The sequence below is a fragment of the Oryza glaberrima genome, chromosome 1 (assembly GCF_000147395.1).
Source record: "Oryza glaberrima chromosome 1, OglaRS2, whole genome shotgun sequence".
NCBI classification, from domain to species: Eukaryota; Viridiplantae; Streptophyta; class Magnoliopsida; order Poales; family Poaceae; genus Oryza; species Oryza glaberrima.
The window spans coordinates 29,735,415-29,755,501 of NC_068326.1; the positions used below are offsets into that span (position 1 = coordinate 29,735,415).

General features: G+C 44.5%; 3 protein-coding genes and 2 non-coding genes across 5 annotated transcripts; 3 read left to right on the forward strand and 2 right to left on the reverse strand.

The window, feature by feature from the left end:
- LOC127779068 (nuclear matrix constituent protein 1b) lies at positions 1 to 5,194 on the reverse strand. The gene is made up of 8 exons (XM_052305756.1): positions 4,752 to 5,194; positions 3,624 to 3,833; positions 3,209 to 3,462; positions 2,750 to 3,020; positions 2,586 to 2,669; positions 891 to 2,506; positions 572 to 788; positions 1 to 472 (listed from the first exon to the last, which is right to left on the reverse strand). The coding sequence occupies exons 1-8, from the start codon at positions 4,935 to 4,937 to the stop codon at positions 347 to 349; spliced, it is 2,964 nt and encodes a 987-aa protein (XP_052161716.1). The 5' UTR covers positions 4,938 to 5,194; the 3' UTR covers positions 1 to 346.
- A 1,402-nt stretch (positions 5,195 to 6,596) lies between these two features.
- On the reverse strand, positions 6,597 to 10,237 carry LOC127760641 (uncharacterized). Its single transcript, XM_052284930.1, has 10 exons — positions 9,742 to 10,237; positions 9,460 to 9,646; positions 9,181 to 9,314; positions 8,980 to 9,092; positions 8,771 to 8,894; positions 8,399 to 8,548; positions 8,087 to 8,239; positions 7,738 to 7,817; positions 7,576 to 7,625; positions 6,597 to 7,263 (listed from the first exon to the last, which is right to left on the reverse strand). The coding sequence occupies exons 1-10, from the start codon at positions 10,123 to 10,125 to the stop codon at positions 7,085 to 7,087; spliced, it is 1,554 nt and encodes a 517-aa protein (XP_052140890.1). The 5' UTR covers positions 10,126 to 10,237; the 3' UTR covers positions 6,597 to 7,084.
- A 1,172-nt stretch (positions 10,238 to 11,409) lies between these two features.
- On the forward strand, positions 11,410 to 11,483 carry TRNAT-AGU (transfer RNA threonine (anticodon AGU)). The gene has a single exon. It is a non-coding gene; the product is annotated as a tRNA-Thr (tRNA).
- A 588-nt stretch (positions 11,484 to 12,071) lies between these two features.
- TRNAQ-CUG (transfer RNA glutamine (anticodon CUG)) lies at positions 12,072 to 12,143 on the forward strand. Its single transcript has one exon. It is a non-coding gene; the product is annotated as a tRNA-Gln (tRNA).
- Positions 12,144 to 15,788: 3,645 nt separating this feature from the next.
- LOC127760487 (uncharacterized) lies at positions 15,789 to 20,015 on the forward strand. Its single transcript, XM_052284756.1, has 3 exons — positions 15,789 to 16,012; positions 16,134 to 16,484; positions 19,022 to 20,015. Exons 1-3 carry the CDS (start codon positions 15,878 to 15,880, stop codon positions 19,802 to 19,804), a joined length of 1,269 nt encoding a protein of 422 aa, XP_052140716.1. The 5' UTR covers positions 15,789 to 15,877; the 3' UTR covers positions 19,805 to 20,015.
- The last annotated feature ends 72 nt before the right edge of the window (positions 20,016 to 20,087 follow it).

Here is a 20,087-nt window from a genome sequence, read left to right on the forward strand (position 1 = left end):
TGAATATCAAACCATCTACGTTAACTTTGCTTCCACTTCGCACAACAGCAAGAGGTTACCAGGGCGCCCCCATCATTTTTTACACAACCACTTTACAAGTCGAAGAAGCAACAGAGGCAAGAAGATGGAAAACACAGTGGAGGATTCAGCTCAGCAGCGGCTTCCAAAACTGCCGCTGCTCACAATACCACATGCACACACAACTAGACACAAAGGCTTCCCCTTTCAATCCGAGAGGGGGGCAATGCCGAAAGCAATACAGCTAAAGTGATTATCTTTATAAGAGAGGTAACTGTCAGCCTACAGTTAGCTCTGTATTATCTATCAGAGGTGAAACTAATCTCCATCAAGTTATGAGGAAACGCCACAGCTTCTTCGCTGAAGATGTTTTCTCTTCCTCTTCCTCTTCATCTTCCTCGTCAGAGTCATTGTTGTCCTCAGGTCCATCTACATTAGATGTTTCAGTTGCAGACTGCAAATTGAAAACAGAATATAGTAAGTTCAATGGACCAAGGCACATACTAAAAGCATATGATGAGAATAGTGCAGCTGCAGCTGAAAGAGGAATTACCACTGTAGCCTCCACCGAAGGTTCCTCTTGGACAGAATCTGAATTATCCACTATTCCGTTCACGTAAGGCACATCAACAGATGAAGCTGGTTCTCCTGGTTTTGTAAGGTTCTCTGGCCCTTTATCGCCGTATTCATGTTCCTTGCAGGTGTTGGATAAACCAAGTGGGGCTTCATCATGTTCATTCTTGGAGCATTTCTCTTCTAGAGCTGACGGGCTGGCAATATCAGATTGTTAGTGAAGGGCATGAAGAAACATTAAATTAAAATAGTCACGCTGCTTTCAAAAGTTCAGATAGTAGTGTAAAAACAAATCATACCAGTTGGAAGTGATTTCCCCTCCATTAACTTTCTGAATAGTACTCCTTCTGTGCTTTCGTTTTGGCTCTAAAACTTCAGTTTGGTCACAAGAAACCAAATGATTAAGCCTCTTTTGACCAACTTTTGCAAAGTCCAAATTCACATCTTCAACATCCACAGAGTCTCCAACTTTCTTTGGCACACCATTCTGGACAAATTGATCATGGCTAGTGCTCTTCTCTGGAGACCGTTTGAATATCACCTGAGCACATTTTCGAACCCAAGAAATCGGTGTTGAGACTGGAGAAAGGTCTAGTTTCCTTCCAAAACGTTGCTTTGGTGAAGAATGGGAGTTATCATGATGATTGTCTTTCACATTTATTTCACTTCCAAGCTTTGACTTATCATGTTGTAACAAAGACAGTTGCTTATTTTCAGAATCAATTTTCAGTTCTTCCAACACATTAAGTTGTTGAATTTGCACTGTAATTGCTTCTCGGTCTGAATGTAATAGTTTTCTTTGCTCTTGCAGCTTCTCCCGTTGATTATTCAAGGCTTCAATAGTGCCTTTTATCTCAGACAACTCTTGCTCTCTCCTCTCACGTTCCAAAGTAGCTTCTTTTCTCTCATCCTCAAGTTTCTGCAATTCAACTGCAACATGTTCTAATTTTGTGTTGATCATCTCCTTCTGAGAATTGATGTGTTCGAGTTCCTTGGCCTTTTTCTGCTCAAACTCTTCCTCCCTTTCCCTCAAATAAGAATCTATTTCCATCTGCCTTGACTTAGCAGAATTTAGCAATTCCACCCTCTGGATATCAATGTCTCTCTTCAGATCTTGCCTTTCTTGTTGAATCTTACTCAGCCAACTTGCATGTTCTTGCTGCATCTTACTCATGAACTCTTTGTGTTCACGAGAGAGTGTTTCTGAATTACTTTTGAACTGAACACGGAGATTATCCTTCTCCTGTTTGATGATATCAGATTCATTCTTCAGATACTCAGTTATTGCTCTTCGTTCTTCAGCAATTCTGATCGCTTCCTTTTGTAGCTCCTCTTTCTTTTCATCAATCAGCTCCCATTCAATCTCAAACCTTTCCTTTTCGGCTTGCAGCCTATCTGCATCAGCCATGAGTTCCCTTTTTTGGGCTCTGAGGCTGTCAATTTCTTCTTTAAGTTTCATCTGCAGAGTAAGCAACTCATCTCTATCTGCTTGTGTTATTGCTAGATCTTGTTGGGCTTGAATTGCTTCCCGTTTCTCCTCTTCAAAGAAAGCCTTTTCCTTCTCCAAATCCGATTTAATCCTTTGTATTTCTTCCCTTTCTTTTTGAAGTTCATTGTGTATGGCTTCTCTGTGTAACAAGAGCTTTTCCTCCTCCTCTTTCAACTCATCTGATCTCCCTGCCAACGCCTTTTCCTTGCTTGCTAATTCAGCTAGCTGAAGGTCAAGATTCTGGGATCTTTGCACAACCACAGATTCCTGCTCACTGAGAGCACATTCTCTCTGATGCAGCGCATTTCTTGTCGCCTCCATTGCTGCATCAAAAGACATTTGTTTGTTTGCCATCTCAGATTCAAAATCATGTTTTCTCCTCTCCAAGGCTATAGCTTGTTCCTGATTCAACCTTTCAATCTCGGCCTGCAGCAGAAATTCAAGATGATTTACAAGAGGTTAAGTCACAACACACATTGTCAATAGTGAAATTGGAGAATCTTACCTGTTCTTTACTTGCGATTGTCTCTTGCAAAATTAGTAATTCACTCTCCCTTTTGTCAAGCAGGGATTCCTTCTGAATCAGAGCCTGCAAAAGAGATCAATTTTGTTAGACAGAACTTTCGCAATGATATATAGGTGGTAATAAAAGGAGAAAAATATACATACTTCCTCTCTTGAAGCTATTGCCTCCATTTTCAGCTCCAACTTATATTTTTCCTCTAACAAAACCTTCCGTTCAGCTTCAAGAATATTCTTTTCTTCTTCCACTCTTTTCTCTGAGTGAGTAACATAAGCTAATCTCTCAAGGATGTTCTCATCCCTCTGATTGAGTAGAGCTTGTTCCTTTAGTAATACTTCCTCCTTTTCATGCAAAATTTTCTTCATATCGTTCAACGATTTCCTCTGGAGGCTAATTTCCTTCTCTTTGGCCTCATTCCTGCATTAGCATGCCTGATTTAGGGAAAAGGAATAAAAGATGCCCACTAAACTATGCAAGAATATCTTACAAAGTACACAGTTGACTAAAAAAATTAAAAGCATTTTGACAGTGATTTACTGAACTGATTAAGCTATACTATATAAGAAAGACGATTTAATTGAAAAGGTGGAACATAGAACACTCACTCGAGCTCACAAGAAATTCGGTCTCTTCTAAGCTGATCTTCGCGATCATCGATGTCATGTAAACTTCTCAGTGCTGCATTATGAGTCCGTATGGACTCTGCCTCCAAAGATTTTGCTAGAAGAAGCTTCTCTTCTGCCTCATCAAATTTCTTGTGTGCAGCCTCCATCAATTGAAGAGCTTCAGCCAATTTCGATTCATATGAAACCTTTGTTTCAGCTGTTTCCCCACGCATATCATGCAATGCTTTTTCAAGCTACCAGAAAAAATTGAATAAGGGCCACATTATCATTATATATGAATTGGATAAAAAAATTAAATCTCAGAATGTCTCATGTACAGTGAATTTTTCTTTTGTTCTCATAGACATAAATAATAAATTTTGCTTCTGAGCTATTATTTGGGATAAAAACTTACATTAGCAACACACTCCTTTTGGATGCCTAAACTCTTTTTCAGGTTTTCTTCCTTCTTCCTTGCTTCAGCTAAAGCAGACTGCTGGGCTGCACGTTCACGCTTGTGCATAATCTCAGCAGATTCCGAAGCAGCTCTAAGTTGCTCATGCTTGGATGTTAACTCCTTCCGCTCCATCAAAACAAGACCAAGATTGTGTTGGTATTGATAAATCTACAACAAAACAAGCAAAGAATAAGATAAAGCAGATATTTTATTTACCATTCTTCTGCAGAGCAAAACGTGTAAATTTGCCTTTAGTTACAACATGTGCAATAGGTCCTAAACATGATAGCTTATGACAATGTAGGTATTTAACATTTGGGCATACATCCGATGGTGAATAGGAAAGAAGTAAATAATAGACTAACTGGTTTACTGATGTGCAGACTTTACTATTGATACAAATTGCATACAGATCAATGAATGGTTTCGGCAAATACCAATGTAATAATAGCCATGGCATCTTCCAACATTAATCGTATGCTACCGCAATGCATAAAGCAATCTACTATTTCAATCCAGACAAGCTAACCCAGAATACATCTGTATAGTTGCAACAGTAGAAACCCCAAAGCGAAAGAAATAGATAAATAAGTTGAATGTTAAAATGTAAAAAAAAATAAAAGAAGCAAACTTATACAATTACAGTTCAGCCACTAACTAATCCAAGCAAGCTAAACTAAATGACAAACATTCCAAGATAACGATTCTAAACACCAACGCAAAAAAAATAGCTTCTTGAATCATTAATAAACCCATCCAGCATGTCAGCTGTACCTAAGAAACAAAGAACTGAGCAACCACCAAAATCCCAAAATGATTTTTCTTCTTTCCCGATAACTCATAGCGCACCAAACTCGACATTAGTCACACAAGAACCCACGCATCGAATGATTCCAAGAGGAAGACTTCATCGACGTTCCGCCGATTCTTCTCGGCCATCAATCTTTCTCCTCTCCTAGGAGGAAACCCTCCACCAAGAACTAGCTACTGAGGGAGTCAAACCATCAAATCAAGAAATCCAAGAACCTTGCCATCCAGCACGCACAAGGAGGGGAGGAGGGGGGAGAGAGAGAGTGAGGTGGGTACCTCGGACTCGAGCCGCGAGATGTACGCAATGAGCGCCGCCTTGTCGCGGCGCTTGAGGGACTCCTCGTCGAAGCCGGCCTCCCGGAGCTTACTCCAGATCGCGTCGTCCCCCGCGGCTGCGCCACCACTTCCTCCTCCTCCTCCGCCTCCTCCTCCCACCCCACCTGCCGACCGCGGGCTCGCCATGGCTCCTGCCCGCCGGGAACCCTAGATCTCGACGGCGCGATGCGGCGGCGGCGGCGGCGACCACCCGTCGTCACGCGCCCCTCGCGCGCAGCAGTGCTTTCTTCCCGTGCGAGTAGTGGAGGTCTCCCTCCTCGCCTCCTCTCTCTCTCTCCCTTCTCTCGCACACCTCTCCTTTTCCCCTCGAGCTTTTTTTCTCTCTCTTCCTTTGGGCGGCTGCTCGTGTGTGCTGCGCGAGACGGAGGTTTTTTTATTATTATTATTTTTTACTCGGCTTGGGATTCGGTGGAGGGAGAAGGGTTTGGTTTGATGGGTGGACGAGGGACTGGGTGAGGTGTGGGACCGTGGAGTTCAGGGTGGACCGGGTTTATGGAGGTGGTGCTCTACCGTATTAGAGACTGATGATTATTGGCAAGATTCTTTCTTTCTTTGCTTTCGCTTTCCATTTGTACTCTAATTTTTAATTTGGAGATCGGGTTTGTTTTAGGCCGATTTGGCTGAGCTTCACCTTCAGCTCTACTCTACTTTTTATTAAGCTGAAACCAAACTAAACAATTTTAAATGCATCTGAAAAAAATAAAAGAATGGACTGAAGTGCTCTCACAGAATAAATTTAAAAGGTATAGCAAATGTTCGGTTTGTTCTACAACTTCACTCCAAACTTAGGTTTTGGAGTTAAATTTAGACATTGGAGTCCCATCAAACGTGTCGTTTATTTGAAACAGAGACTTTAGCTTGCCATACATATTGCTTAAAAAAAACATTTGAATGACTTTTTTCACAAACAACCTTGAAATGTCAACTATTTGGCCTGCTGAACTATACAGACCTTTTCCTCTTAAAACTATATAGATAAAATAGTATAGTAAAAAAACATATATGGAGTACTACTTTTGACAAAAAAAAATTAAGGGTGTGTTTAGTTGGGGAAAAGAAAATTTTTTGGTGTCACATCAGACATTTAACTGGATGTCGGAAGGGGTTTTCGGACACGAATGAAAAAACTAATTTCAGAACCCGCCGGGAAACCGCTAGACGAATCTTTTGAGCCTAATTAAGCCGTCATTAGCACATGTGGGTACTGTAGCACTTATGGCTAAGCACGGACTAATTAGGCTCAAAAGATTCGTCTCGCTATTTCCCCCATAACTGTGCAATTAGTTTTTCTTTTTATTTATATTTAATACTTTATACATGTGTCCAAAGATTCGATGTGATGTTTTTGGGAAAAACTTTTTGGTAACTAAACGGGCCCTAAGCAAGATGACAGCATGCTTTCCGTTGGCATAAGCCCGGGGCACACTGTAGGCTTGGTCCACGGAAGCATCCGAGGATTCGGAGATCTTTTCGGCAGTAAATAAAAAACAATTAACCAACCTCACCAGGTGTAACGAATACTAAGCATGACACGTAGGTCCAAATCCCTCGTGGCCCACACGTCAGTCTCCCCAGCTACTAATCGACACCGGCGGCCGGCGGCCTTTTGCGGCTGCCGCTGAAAAGCCGTAGCGACGCGACGAGCACCCCCGCACACGGAGACCATCGCCCATGACAGGTGGGGACAGGGGATTCGGGGGGCCCACATGGAAGCGGCACGGGAAAGGGGAGCGATCGTGACTCGTGAGGATCGGGGTTCAGTTGGGTGGGTTTCCGGCGTGGCGCCCAGCTCGTTTGAGCTGGTGATCGCGATGGCGGAAAAAGTGGATACGTTTGGATGAGGGGGATGAGGTCAGGTCTCTCAGCTCGGGAGTGGCGCCAGTGAGAACGCATCCGAGGTGGGTGGTGGGGTGGTCTGGTTTTTTATGTGGGCCCCACCAAACTTGTGCCTTGACTTTGACGGCCACAGTGATAGCCACAGCTGTGGAAACTGGGAAACGGAGGGGTTTACAGTCACACTTACCACTAATGAATTTTTTAGCTTCCCAGTCTGTTGGCAGCAACAGTCCATGAACAACTGGTGAAAGCTTCTGCTCCTACCTTACCAACGGTGTACTAGTACTACTACTACTGCGACATCATGGCCAGCTTGGAGAACTCCAGCCGTCCAGCGAGCGAGGCACCAGCACTGGGTACATTATTGGTTAGACACGGGAAATGCAGCTGCGAAAATCAGCGTCTGGTTGGGAGTTGCAGCGCACGGCCGATCATCGTCACGAATGGTGCAGAAGAGTCCATGGGATGGGAGCGGCGCGCTGGAGGAGCGCCCCTCTTCTTGCACCGTAGTAATCCGAGAGCCAGCCCGATATGATGCCCAGTTCTGATTCTCTCAGCCTAACAAGCCAATCCGGGTCGTCCTTGCTCGCGGGGCGCAGATCGATGTGATGAGCTCCTGCAAAGGCAAATCACAAAGCGGATTTACGATTCAATAACTCAAGATGATGCAAACCAGAGACTCAATGTGCTTGCTTACAAACTGCACCACATCAACGTGATTTAGTCAAGTACTTCTTCCGTTTCACAATGTAAGTCATTCTAGCATTTTTCACATTCATATTGATGTTAATGACTTACATTGTGAAACAGAGGGAGTAGTATACTCAAGTATATTATTGATTCCATTATATCCCAGTATCCCACACACTTGAGTCTAGTACAGATTAACACCACCATTGATGAATGGAAGTGTAGGAAAACAACATACCTAATGGAGCGATGATGGCCACAACACTCTCAGATATATTCTTCAGGACACTGTAATGTTCATTGTTCAGATAACGGCAAGATCATAACACGAAAATGGCTCGTGTAGGTGAGATCGTCATCAGAGGAAATAAAGCTCAAAAGGCAAGTGAAGTTTGTTTACCCTCCGCCACTCCAAGGATCCAGAAGCCCATTGAAGAATATGATATTACTACCAAATCTCTCCAGAACTAGACTAATATTCTGAACAAGAAAAAAAAAACAAGAAGTCATTAAACTCTCTCACATGTATATTTTGGCTGAAAAAAATATGAAGAATCAGTTGTATTGCAAGCAGAATAGTTTATGGAGTAGAACAGAATTTGAGCATTCCATAACATATCTAATAATAATACTTTTTTTTCTTAGTTAAGAAAGTTTCCTATCGATGACAAATCATCTAGCAGAGCAAGTCGTTAAAAACAAATGTATATGCTTTATGAAAACCTTGAGATTTTGATATTATAACTCACATGCCCACCAAACTCTGTAGTAATCCATTGAGGCCTTGGTTCAACACCAAAGCTGTTGATGCAATCCTTCTCATATGAAGTGTAGTTGAATTTATCTGCTGGAAACATACTATCTTCACTGTATGACATTGGCATAACCATCTCGGTACAAGCCTGTTTTAAGCAATAATGGCAGATACGTCATATCAGATAACTCAAGTACCTTAACATATACTCCCTCTGTCCCAAAATATAAATGTTTTTTTGCCCATTTAGAGGGAGTATCAAATATATCCAATGGATAGAAACAGCATAAAGTTTTAGTTGCAAGACCTGCCAGTCCCATCCATCCATTCCATGCGGATCATCATTTAGATCAAAGCAGTCAACAGTACCAGTGTAGTTGTAGTATACATTTACTCCTGCATATATGCGCTCCAGAATACTGGTTCCATCAGGTTGATTGTCAATTTTTGTACACAACTGAAAGAGAAACCAGATAACCTAGTAAGTAGGGAGTAGTGATGACATGCAGAAAATAGAACATGGTAAGCAGGTAAGGCTTCAGAATGTTGCAGCACACTAAATTATCATTCTGATATAGTGATACTCTAGATTATCTTCTTTGTTGGGTCTTGAGAACACAAACTAAATAATGGTTGATGAATGTTAGCAAATTAAATTTTATCACAAAAAGGAACTAACTTCCTTTATTGGATTGCCAGGCAAAGGCATCATAAAATCTGCTGGCATTGGGTAATCCACCATGGCCAGGTAACTGTACGCCGAGCTCAACCAATCTGAAAGTTCCCCAGTGTTTTTTATAGTCCTGCAAAACATTTTTTATACATATATGATTACCGATTAGTAAAGCTCAATGTAAAAAAGATGTAGTGAATAGAAAAATTACTCACTTGCATAGATGGAAAGTTTTGCTCAGTTTCAGCAGACCATCTTGCCCATTTCCTTGAGCATCCAGTGCTTTCCAAGAGTCCTTTATTGTTTGAAAGCAGCTTAAACTTTCCCTCTAAAACACAGTGAATAAGTGTCATCTGTCATGTCACTCACGTATATTGAGAATAATAAGGAAACAGGAAATGTTGCAAAATAAACACCTTGAAATCATTTGACACGAGATCGTAGAATATGGTAGAAGGGACAACGTCTTCAAATTGAAGGATTGGAGCTGATGACGCGAGAGCCCCAACAGCAATATGTGGGTATTTAAGTCTCATCCAAGCAGCGAGCACTGCAGCAATCATACATTCAATGGTGTCAGTACAGAAATACAGATTGAAGCTGGAGCCCAACAGACCACCAAGCCACATTCAAGAAGACCCTACGGAATACAGATTTTGCACAGGCAAGGCTATCCAGTTAAAGAGAAGCCTTACTTCCACCGTATGAGCCCCCGAAGAGCACGACAGGGCTGCCTTCTGATGACAAGTTCTTCTTGAGGTCAGTGAGCAGTACAGCATAATCAGCAAGCGCTTGCTCGGCTGTGAGATACGCCAAGGACTTGGGATTGTTGTAAGCTTTATCCTTGCTGCCGAATGGCATCGACTCCCCGTAGTACCGATGCTGCAGAGAACAAGTAACGGGATCGGATCTCGCACGATCAGCGCACACCCAAGGAAGAACACACTGACTGGTGCAAGGTGAGAGGATAAATTTGCCTCGGCGAAGACGACGAGAGCGGCGAAGCGCGTGGCGGCCTCCCACACGAGGCCCGAGTTGGCGGCGAACCAGGCGATGTCCCCCTCGTTGCCGCAGTAGAAGAAGATGGGCCCGCCGGCGCCAGCCCACCCGCCGCCGCGGCCGACCAGGTACCGCTGCTGGAAGAACCCATCCCCCTCCTCCCCCTCCTCCTCCAGGAAGCTGAAGTGGTCCAGCCGCTGCCGGAAGTAGCGCGTCTCGTAGTCGTACCCTCTCACCGCTTCCTCGGCCCCCACCACCCCACGCCGCGGCCGCGCGTGCGGCACCGGGAAGCGGGGCGGCGCCCTCGCCAGGGCCGACGCGGCGGCGGCGAGGATTAGGAGGAGGAGAGGGAGCGGACGCATGGCCGCTTTGCCGCCGGCGTGGTGGGGAGGAGCAGTGGACAGCGGTTAGCTCGTTCTCGTCGGAGGTGGCGGCGTGCGTGCCGGCGCGGACGGAAGGGGAGCTTTATGACGTGATCGTGACGTGGGGGCGGCTCACGCAGTCCACTTGTCCACTCACTAGATGGCGCGGGTGACACGTGATCTTTCAAGGTGGGCCCCGTTGATTTTGTGTATGGGCTCGTTGAGGCCGGCCCATCAAGAACTTGTTCCTGGACCGTGTCCGTCCTGGCCTCCTGTGCTCCGTGTACATATATGCCAACAATACGGGAAACGACCGGGTTTTTCCTGCAGAGATAGATAGATCGATCGATCGATCATGGCCAGAGAGGGAGGACGAGACGACGGTGATGACACCGGCGCCGCCTCTACCTCGCCCAACAGCGTCGCAAATCAGTCGTCGTCGTCGGAGCCGGAGCCGGTGCCTTTCCCGGTTCACCGCTTGGCGCGCTACTCCAAGTCGATCGACAAGGCGATCAGGGAGTCGGTCCTCATCAACCTGCTGTCCTGGAGCCTCGAGCAGCGGATGCTGTCGCCCGAGGCGGCGGCGCACGCCACCGCCGACGGGCTCGTGGGCGTGGTCCGGTGCCACGCCGTGGACTCCGGCGTCACCTTCTACGGGATGGAGGGGATCGGCAGGAGCTTCGAGGAGGAGCTCCTCAAGCCCTTCGACAGGCAGCTCATCGCCTTCCGCGGCGGCCTCCCCAGCAGGGGGGAGAAGGTGCCCGTCTCCGCGGGCGAGGCGGCGCGGATCCGCGCGCTCCACGCCGCGTTCGTGGAACGGGACGCGGAGCTGTGGACCCTGGCCCACGTCACCCTGGCCGAGGACCTCGCGGCGTCGCGCGGCGGGGACGCGTCGGCCGCCTCCATCTCGCGCATGGTGGAGCGCCTCCGCCAGGTGCGGCGCCTCTTCGAGGCGGTGCTCGTCCCGTTGAGATCGCTCAAGTCTATTTTCGATGACCTCGTCAGTAGTAGCAGATCACCACCAGCAGATGCTGACGTGCTGGGCGGCGCCACCTGTGACACGCCTGTTTCTAACGCAGGTTCTTGTGTGCCCAATGTCTGATGCGTCTGTTCATATGCCAAAGTTAAGCATATGAGGCTTTCAGTTGAACCTGAGCATGTAAGTTTGCTATTTAAAGCTAAACTTTAGTTATAGTTTTTGTCTTTGAGGTGAATTGGACCTCAAGTTTAGTTCTAATTTTCAATTCTAGGAAATTTTAGTTCTAATTTTCAGTTAAGCCAAGAGCTTTCGTAGCTCAGTTGGTTAGAGCACCCGTTTAGTAAGCGGGAGGTCTTGAGTTCGACTCTCAACGAAAGCAATTTGAGTTTGTTTTATGAGTAAATTTCATAAAACTACATATTTTGTGTTCTAAGTTGTAAAAAACCACGTACACTTTGACACTTGGCATTTAACTACATATATTTTGGTCGTGTAGTTTCACATAAAACTACATGTTTTGTGGTCTAAGTTGCAAAAAACCACATACACTTTGACACTTGGCATTTAATTACATATATTTTGGTCGTGTAGTTTCACAAAACCACACTATCGATGGATGGATTCACTCGCGAGATGATGTGGTTGTTTCACATAGGACGAGGACATGGCATCTTATTACCAGCCATCACATAAAATTAACAGGATGCCACGTCCACATCCTAGATGGAACAACCACGTCATCTCACGGATGAATCCATTAATCAATAGTATGGTTTTGTGAAACTAAACTACCAAAATATATGTACTTAAGTGCCAAGTGTCAAAATGTATGTGGTTTTCTGCAACTTGAACCATAAACCATGTAGTTTTGTGAAATTTACTAGTGTTTTATTTTATCTTTGTGGGCTTAGGTAGAATCTCAAGAAATAACTAATTTAAAGGATGAAAGTCACGCTATGTCACAAATGGTCCCATGGTCTAGCGGTTAGGACATTGGACTCTGAATCCAGTAACCCGAGTTCAAATCTCGGTGGGACCTTTTTTTTCTCGTAAATTTTTGCTTGCTGCTGTAGTCTTTGCGTGTGCCACCGAATTAAAGAAGTACGAATTCCAAAAATATCAAAACATGTTACGATATAAAACGGATGGAGCAGTAATTGTGTTCTTTTATGTTTGGAATTCCAAACTTACTGCATAAACATGAGCCCATTTCATAGAAGCGTTGTACTACTAACTAGGCTGCGTTCGGCAGACCAGGTTCCCAACTCTTCCTCCTCGTTTTCCACGTGCACGTTTTTCAAATTACTAAACGGTAATTTTTTTTGCAAAAATTTTCTATACAAAAGTTGCTTAAAAATCAAATTAATCCATTTTTATAAAAAAAATTAATAAATAATTAATTAAATCACACGCTAATCGCTGCTCCGTTTTGCGTGCCGGGGAGTGAGGGCTCCCAAACCTCACTCCCGAACGCAGCCTAAACTGTGAAAGGTGAAGCACTGAGTATTTGATGTCAAATCTCAATCATATAGAAATATAATTCTAATTATTTTAAAAAGGAAAAAAATCCATTTTAAGTCACTGAACTTTCATAAAATCTGCTCCTACTCTTCATATCAGACGATGTTCATACTACAATATTTCAAATCATTTACCTTACACCCCTCATCCATAACTAGAACTAGATTGTTTAAAGCTTACAGGGTGCTTATCTAGCATTATAGTAAAAAAAAAGTGTGAAGTGCACGGGCGGTACTTAAATTTGAACGGATGTGTCATCTATATCCTAAACTCTCGAAATGTAATTTTAGATCCCCGATCTTGTCATGTGTATGACATAGGTCCAAACATACTCCAACCCGTTCCTTAAGATGACATGGCATGCCACGGTGACTCCTACGTATCAATAGAACCCATACGTCAATCGCGTATAGAAAAATTAAGAACATATATTTTCTCCTCTCTTTTTCATTTTACTTTTTAAATTAAAAACATCATTTTCTCCTCTCTCTCTCTCTCTCTCTCATCCCTTTTAAATTTTTTTTTCTGTGTGAGTGACATGTGGATCCCAACGGCTCGTAGGAGTAACCGTGGCATGCCACGTCAGCACACGGAGCGGGTTGGAACCCGTTTAGATATATATGACACCCGAGACAAGTTAAGGGATCCAAAAAGCATTTTGAGAATTCAGGGATTTAGGTAACACACCCGCACAAGTTTAGAGACTTTCCGTGCACTTTACTAAAAAAATGGAAGTAAGATCCACATTGATTCTTTCCTTCCTTACCTTTCGTCCTCATCATTCTCTGCTTGGCAAATGTTTCATATAGCTTGATGCCCCCTCCCTGTATGATCTCAATAAGGGCACTCATAGTGCAAGCACCTATTATGAGGTACCACAAGGTGACACCTAGGGTGGAGAGCTTCAAAGACACTTTTTCCACAATACAAGCACCGCTAGTGGGACACACATATACTACTTTACCAAATCCCCAACTCCCTCAGTCATTACGCCTGCCTCCTCCTCCCTCACTCACCACGTCGGCTCTCCCTTGCTCCCTCCACCAGCGCCGGCTCCCCTCTTCCTCCGCCGGCGCTGGCTCTCCTCTCCTCCGGTCCAAGCCGAGCTCTTCCCTCCTCCCTCCCCTTCCCCACTCCCGCACCGGTGGCGAGCTCTACCACCGCCTCGGATCCAGCTCGCCGGGGCCGTCCCTGCTTCGAGCGGGGGAGGGCGACGACGACACCACGGATCCAACTCGCCGGGGGTCCTCATCTCCCGACCGATGGATGTGTATCTTGAGCGACGAGATTGATGCCACCCTCGACAGGGCTGTTAGATTTGGCCTGGCGCTAGGAGGAGAGGGCGGAGGTGGATCTCGGCGGCCGAGCGACGACGGTATCGTCGGGGCCGAGCGACGGCGACGTCGTCGGGGCCGAGCGACGACGACGGCCTCGGGGCGAGCGGCGGAGGCAGCGGCGCTCTTGAAGGTGCCGCGATTGCTGGTGGGGCTGGCGGCGGCGGCGAGGCCTTGCCGGCTCCCCTCTCACCTCACCTCTCCCGACGAGCGGCGGCAAAGACGGAGAAAGAGGAGGCGAGGTCACGCCGAATCGAAGCAATGACCTCCACAGTGCAAGATTCCTTCCCCCACACGCCCTCATTTCGGCGAGAAAACGTGTCTCCCACCTAGGGTCTCAGTGCTACGTACGCTAGAATCCAAGCTGGCGCGGTAGGAAACTCCTCCACGTACGAACATTGTGAAGGGCCTAAGCTGTCTCTATGTGGCTTGCCTTGCGCGAGCCTAGTCATCCAAGCACTTATTCTGCCATTGCCTTAACCTCATTTTTTATGGTCTCGCATGGAGATCACCTGTTGCACCTCTGTTCAACGGTCTAACCACTTGAAGCACGAGCTCAGACATCGCACGGGCCTTGCCTTCTATTGCTCCATGCAATGGGCGACCCTCACATGTGAGAGCTTGCTTGGTTGTCATCGCTCAACTAGTTCCACCCAAAGATGTACTTCCTCCGTTTCACAATGTAAGTTATTCTAGCATTTTCCGTATTCATATTGATGTTAATGAATCTAGATAAATATATATGTTTAGATTTATTAACATCAATATGAATGTAGGAAATGCTAGAATGACTTACATTGTGAAACGAAGGGAGTATCTCTCTATTGAAGTAACCATACTTCATGAAATCTTGACAAGGCAATTATTTACGTGAGTTTCACTGTGAGATGTAATTGCTTGTATGTGGAACAGGTGCGGAGACAAGCCTAGAACAGCTTAGGCTTGAGTTCTAGGATTGCCTCAATATTCATGTTTAAATCCCTTTTAAATCACCATTTAAGAAAACCAAATATCTTATCAGCTAAGTCCTACTTGAGCCATAGGCTTAGAAATTTTCTAACTTCGTCATAGTGTGGAACGACACATCATGGAGATTAGAGATACAATATTTGATTCAATTACTTTTTGTTACATACGCGTATGGCTGAATAAAAAAAATAGTATGAGAAAACGCAAGCAAGTTGATTTTGCAACACGATTATGCTGTCTTCTTTTCCCTATATTTACATTTTCATGTAGTGCCTTATTAATGTGTATCAAGTTATGTTGTTGGCTTGGCACGACTATTCTTGTCGTGGCCACACCTTCGTGAGCTCGTTGTTGGCTTGGCACGACTATCCTTATCGTGGCCACACCTTTGTGAGCTCTGTCTTTATTAGTTTCGATATATCGATTGATGGTTTGATGTTTGTTTAATTCTGTAAAGTTATCTAAATTATTGGAAAGTTTGGTTCGAAAAGTTTAGTGACGAGTTTTAAACTTTTATGATTTCTTTTGGACGTAAAAAAAGAATTTTCTGAATTCTAAGAAATCCTTCAAGCGGCCGGCTTATCGCTTTATCGGGTCGTTTTTTTGGCGGTTAAATTATCTGGGTCTGTTCGCAAACTGACGGAGAAGCCGCTGCTGCAACCGCCCGGGCCCCGCGTCCACGCAATCGTTTGCTCGCCCTTGATTGGTCCGATACACGTTTTCCCCTCGTTTACTCGAAACGAACCCACGTGGCCGCGCTCTAGAGAGTTCCACGTAGCTCTAGGTGGGGCCCACCGACACGGGGGCCCACGGGTCATCCTCTCAAGAAAAACTTTATTTGGATCAATAAAATGAATTTCCCTCTTTTTCAATCTCTCCGCTTCAGCCGCGTTGTTCTTCCTCCTCTCGCAGGAGAAAAATTCGCTGGTTGAATCGGAGGGAGGCAGCAATGGCCGCTCGAGCTCGGTGGCGAATCCTCGCGCTGCCGCTCGCTCTTCTCCTAGCGGTCGGGTCGTCGCCTGGCCTCGTGAGGCAGGCGTCGTCGTCGGCGGCGGCCAAGCCTCCCGTCCCCAAGGCCATCTCGGTGAGTTACACGAAGAAATTTCTCCTCTTCCAACGCTCGATTGGCCGATTCGTCCTTGTCGCGGAACGATTCTGATATGTTAATGTAACGATGCGCGCGTGTGGCGGATCGATCGGTGCAGGACCTGAGGGAGGCGATCGTGAAGGGGCTGGGGTTCCAGTCGGAGGAGCTCAAGGTGTCCGGGTTCGACGTGCGCGACGCGCTCGTGGGGCAGGCGGTGGCGTACGAGTTCGACATCGAGGTCGGGAGGAAGGTGGTGCCGGTGCGCCTGCTCGAGGACGTCAACCGATGGGACTTCGTCGACCTGCCCATCTTCCGGTCCCAGGCCGACGCCGACGACACGGCGCTCGCCGAGATCCGGCGTGGCAAGAGCGGGAAGCGAGCCTTCGACCCGACCCTGCCACCGTTCCAGCTCGCCGGGCCCATGGAGCTCTGGATCCAGGACGGCGACGACGTTAGGCTCGCCTTGCCGGTAAGAGAATTTTTTTTTTCTTCTCGTGCTTATGGTTAAAAGGATATTTTCATCGGAACAAGCATGGTGGCCCGCGGTGGCCCGCGCAGATTGCGCGGCTAGCATCATTATATTTTCTCTCATATAATAGTATATATGTTTTCTCATTATATTATTAAAATATATTACAATGACAACATAATTTTAAATTTTGCAATAACTTTACGAAACTACTAATGTGTAATAACTACTCTAGTCTCCTCTTCTAATATTCCTTATTTTTTAATTCCGAATTTCAGCTATTTCTAAATTGTATTTCTATATGGACTCTGCTTTTTCTTTTTATCCGATTAATATGAGAATTTCTAGGCCAGGAGAGCGAACGTGGAGGCCACTTTTTTTTTCCGAATTTTAGTTAGTTTTAAATTCCTATATGGACTCTATTCTCTACTTCTAATATTCCTTATTTTTTTAATTCTGAATTTCTATTATTTTCTTAATTGTATTTCTATATGGACTCTATACTCTACTTCTAATATTCATTATTTTTAATTCCGAATTTCTATTATTTCCTAATTGTACTTCTATACGGACTCTATACTCTACTTCTAATATTCCTTATTTTTAATTCCGAATTTCTATTATTTCCTAGTTATATTTCTATATGGACTCTATACTCTACTTCTTCTAATGTTCCTTATTTTTAATTCCAAATTTCAGTTATTTCCTAATCGTATTTCTGTATGGAATCTATACTCTACTTTTAATATTCTTTATTTTTAATTCCGAATTTCAGTTATTTCCTAATTGTATTTCTATATGGACTCTAGTCTCCTCTTCTAATATTCCTTATTTTTCAATTCCGAATTTCAACTATTTATAAATTGTATTTCTATATAGACTCTAGTCTCCTCTTCTAATATTCCTTATTTTTAATTCCAAATTTCAACTATTTCCAAATTGTATTTCTATATGGACTTTGCCTTTTCTTTTTCTCCGATTAATAAGAGAATTTCTAGAACATGAAAGCGAACGTGGATGCTCCTTTTTCTATTCCTTTAATTATATAATAGATGATTTTGTTGTTATTAAGTTGCATGCACCAACCAGTTCAACCCAAAAACTAATATTAGGGAAGATGGGCAATTCAGTTTATATTTCAAAGTATTGTTTGTGTTTAAAAACGATGAATTTTCCTTCAGCAATTTTTTTAAAAAAACATACAAAGTAGAATTAGGTATCAAAGCTAACAATACATCGTTCTACACCTCAAATGTGAAATGTGTCAACAGTTGGGAAAATAGAGATTGTAGAGCATAACTTCAGGTTTCTGATGTCATCTTGATAACAAGGCAAAGTTTCAGTTGCTGCTATAATTAAGCTACCTGACGTCTCATCTGATTGCAATTCAATTTAGTTCTATGAAATTATGGAAGTGAATTTTTGGATTACGTTGATAATTCGTCATCGTCATTTCGTCTGGCGTAATAGGCTCTGAAGTCTGAACTATTTGTGTGCTTGCAGACTTTGAATAACGAACACCAACTTTGTTCACGTATACAAAAGAATGATTTGAATTGAGCTTATGTGTTCATGTATTGTAAGATTTCATTCAGCAATGAATATGATGATTTTTGTCCTGGTGAGTTCAAGAGTCAGTGTTCTGCAAATCTGCGTTAGTATTCTTCTTCATTGTGGATTCTACACCAGAATGGTTTTTCATTACAACATTAGTAGCTTCTTCATTGCACGTTCTGCTCTGAAGTAATGTTGAGCAAATCTGTATGGAATATCCTACTCCTTTCACAGCAATGGAATGTCTCACATCTGGAGGTTCTGTGATTCCTAGTTAGCTGTAAATACTGTTTTGTGCTAGGCTTAAACTCTGAATATTTACAATATGTGTTTTTTTTAAGATTGGTCACCGGGGGGGGGGGGGGGGGAGCTTTTCCACCTGAATTTTGATTTAAAGAGAGATCGAGTACATTAAGTCAGGGTACATTTGAACGGAGGGGAGAAGATAGAATTTGTTTCCAGGATTCTACTACTATCCTGTCGGCACAGTTCAATCTTTCCACCCAGAGAGTAGCATCCTCTATGCACTTTGTTGCTAAACGATTTAGAGGAGGAGATTCTCCTCTGAAAACTACATCACCGCGATGATTCCAGAGCCCCCAGAGACAGGGCAGGAAGAAGACCTTGAAGTGTGTACAATATGTGTTGTTTTATAATTCCTATCTCTTTAGAAACTTGACATTATTTTGCAAGGCATAGTTATTTCTAATAGTTGCCTCATAAGTTGGTGGTATAGACTTTTACGCATTTGCCATAATGCTAACACCATCTGCGGCCTGGGTTTCATTTAAGATTGGTCATTTGGTTGCCATTGCTGTATTTAACCATGGGAAGGTTCATCTAACCATTATGTTACACACATGCCTAACATTGCTTTACTGGGTGAATTACTTTATCTACTATGTATTTTAAATACAAAATGCTAATACTGTTCTCTTACTATGTATTTTAAATACAATATGCTAATACTGTTTTCTTTACAGCATGATGTGGAAGCAGGGACGCTGAAGAAAGTAGTGCTATCAGATGGTGCCGTGGTAACAGTGAAGGGTGCCAAGGCTGTGAGCCTCCGGTTGCCACTTGAATTACCGCTCCCTCTCAACCGCACCACTTACAAGGGCCGGTTGTCAAGCTTGATATCCATTGCGCAAACGCTACGGGGCGCCGCCCGGTCGAACCAGAAGCCGCTGCTCTCCCTCCGCATCGAAGGTCCGACGTCGTTGTCCTCGACTCCTTCCATGTCTCCCAATGACAGGCTCAAGCTCAAACGGTTGGCCCCAGGCCAAGTGGAGCTCTCCTCGCGTGCAATCCCTGCTGTTACAGACGATGATGGTGATGGATCACACGCAGCTGGATTGTGGCCCCTTCTGTCACTGAATGGGTCAGATGGCAGCCTGCAGGGGTTTGAGGAGTTGCTGGCCTCGGTTCTTGGAAAGAAGGCAGGTGAGAAGGGGACGTTCAAGCTGTTGAAGGCGCGAGCTTCTGCCCAAACGTACGTCAAGATGGGGTTTGCGGTGGAGAAGAGGATTGCTGACGGAGAGGTGAACTGGTCCAACTTCCCGGAGTGGAAGACGAAGCCCAAGAAGTTGAGGGCGCACTACGAGGTTCTTGCTCGTGTGGAGGGTGGCCAGGCGATCCCTGAAAGGATCGCGCAGGTGCAGCCTTTTGAGGCCGACGAGGCCATGTCCGAGAGCGTGCTCACCGGGAATGTGTCGATGTCGAAGACGGAGGTGGTTCATCCGCCGCCGGTTTACTTCACTCTTTGAGAGCAGTTGAAGCTCCGGTTTTAAGTGAGCTGATCACGGTAGATGACAAGCGGCGAAAGTTTCTTGGCGGCGAGTATTATTAACTGCATTAGCATGAAAAATTGTTGTACGGGGTATGTTATACTGGCCAGCTTTGTAAATTACCAAACTGAATGAATAATGAATGAACGAACCATTACAGGAAAAGGATTCATCCATAGGCAATTGTATATCTTTTTGAAACCAAGAGTGCCAACTTTTCAGTTACTGCATCTTTTGTTTCATTTCAGTTAAACCGATGACG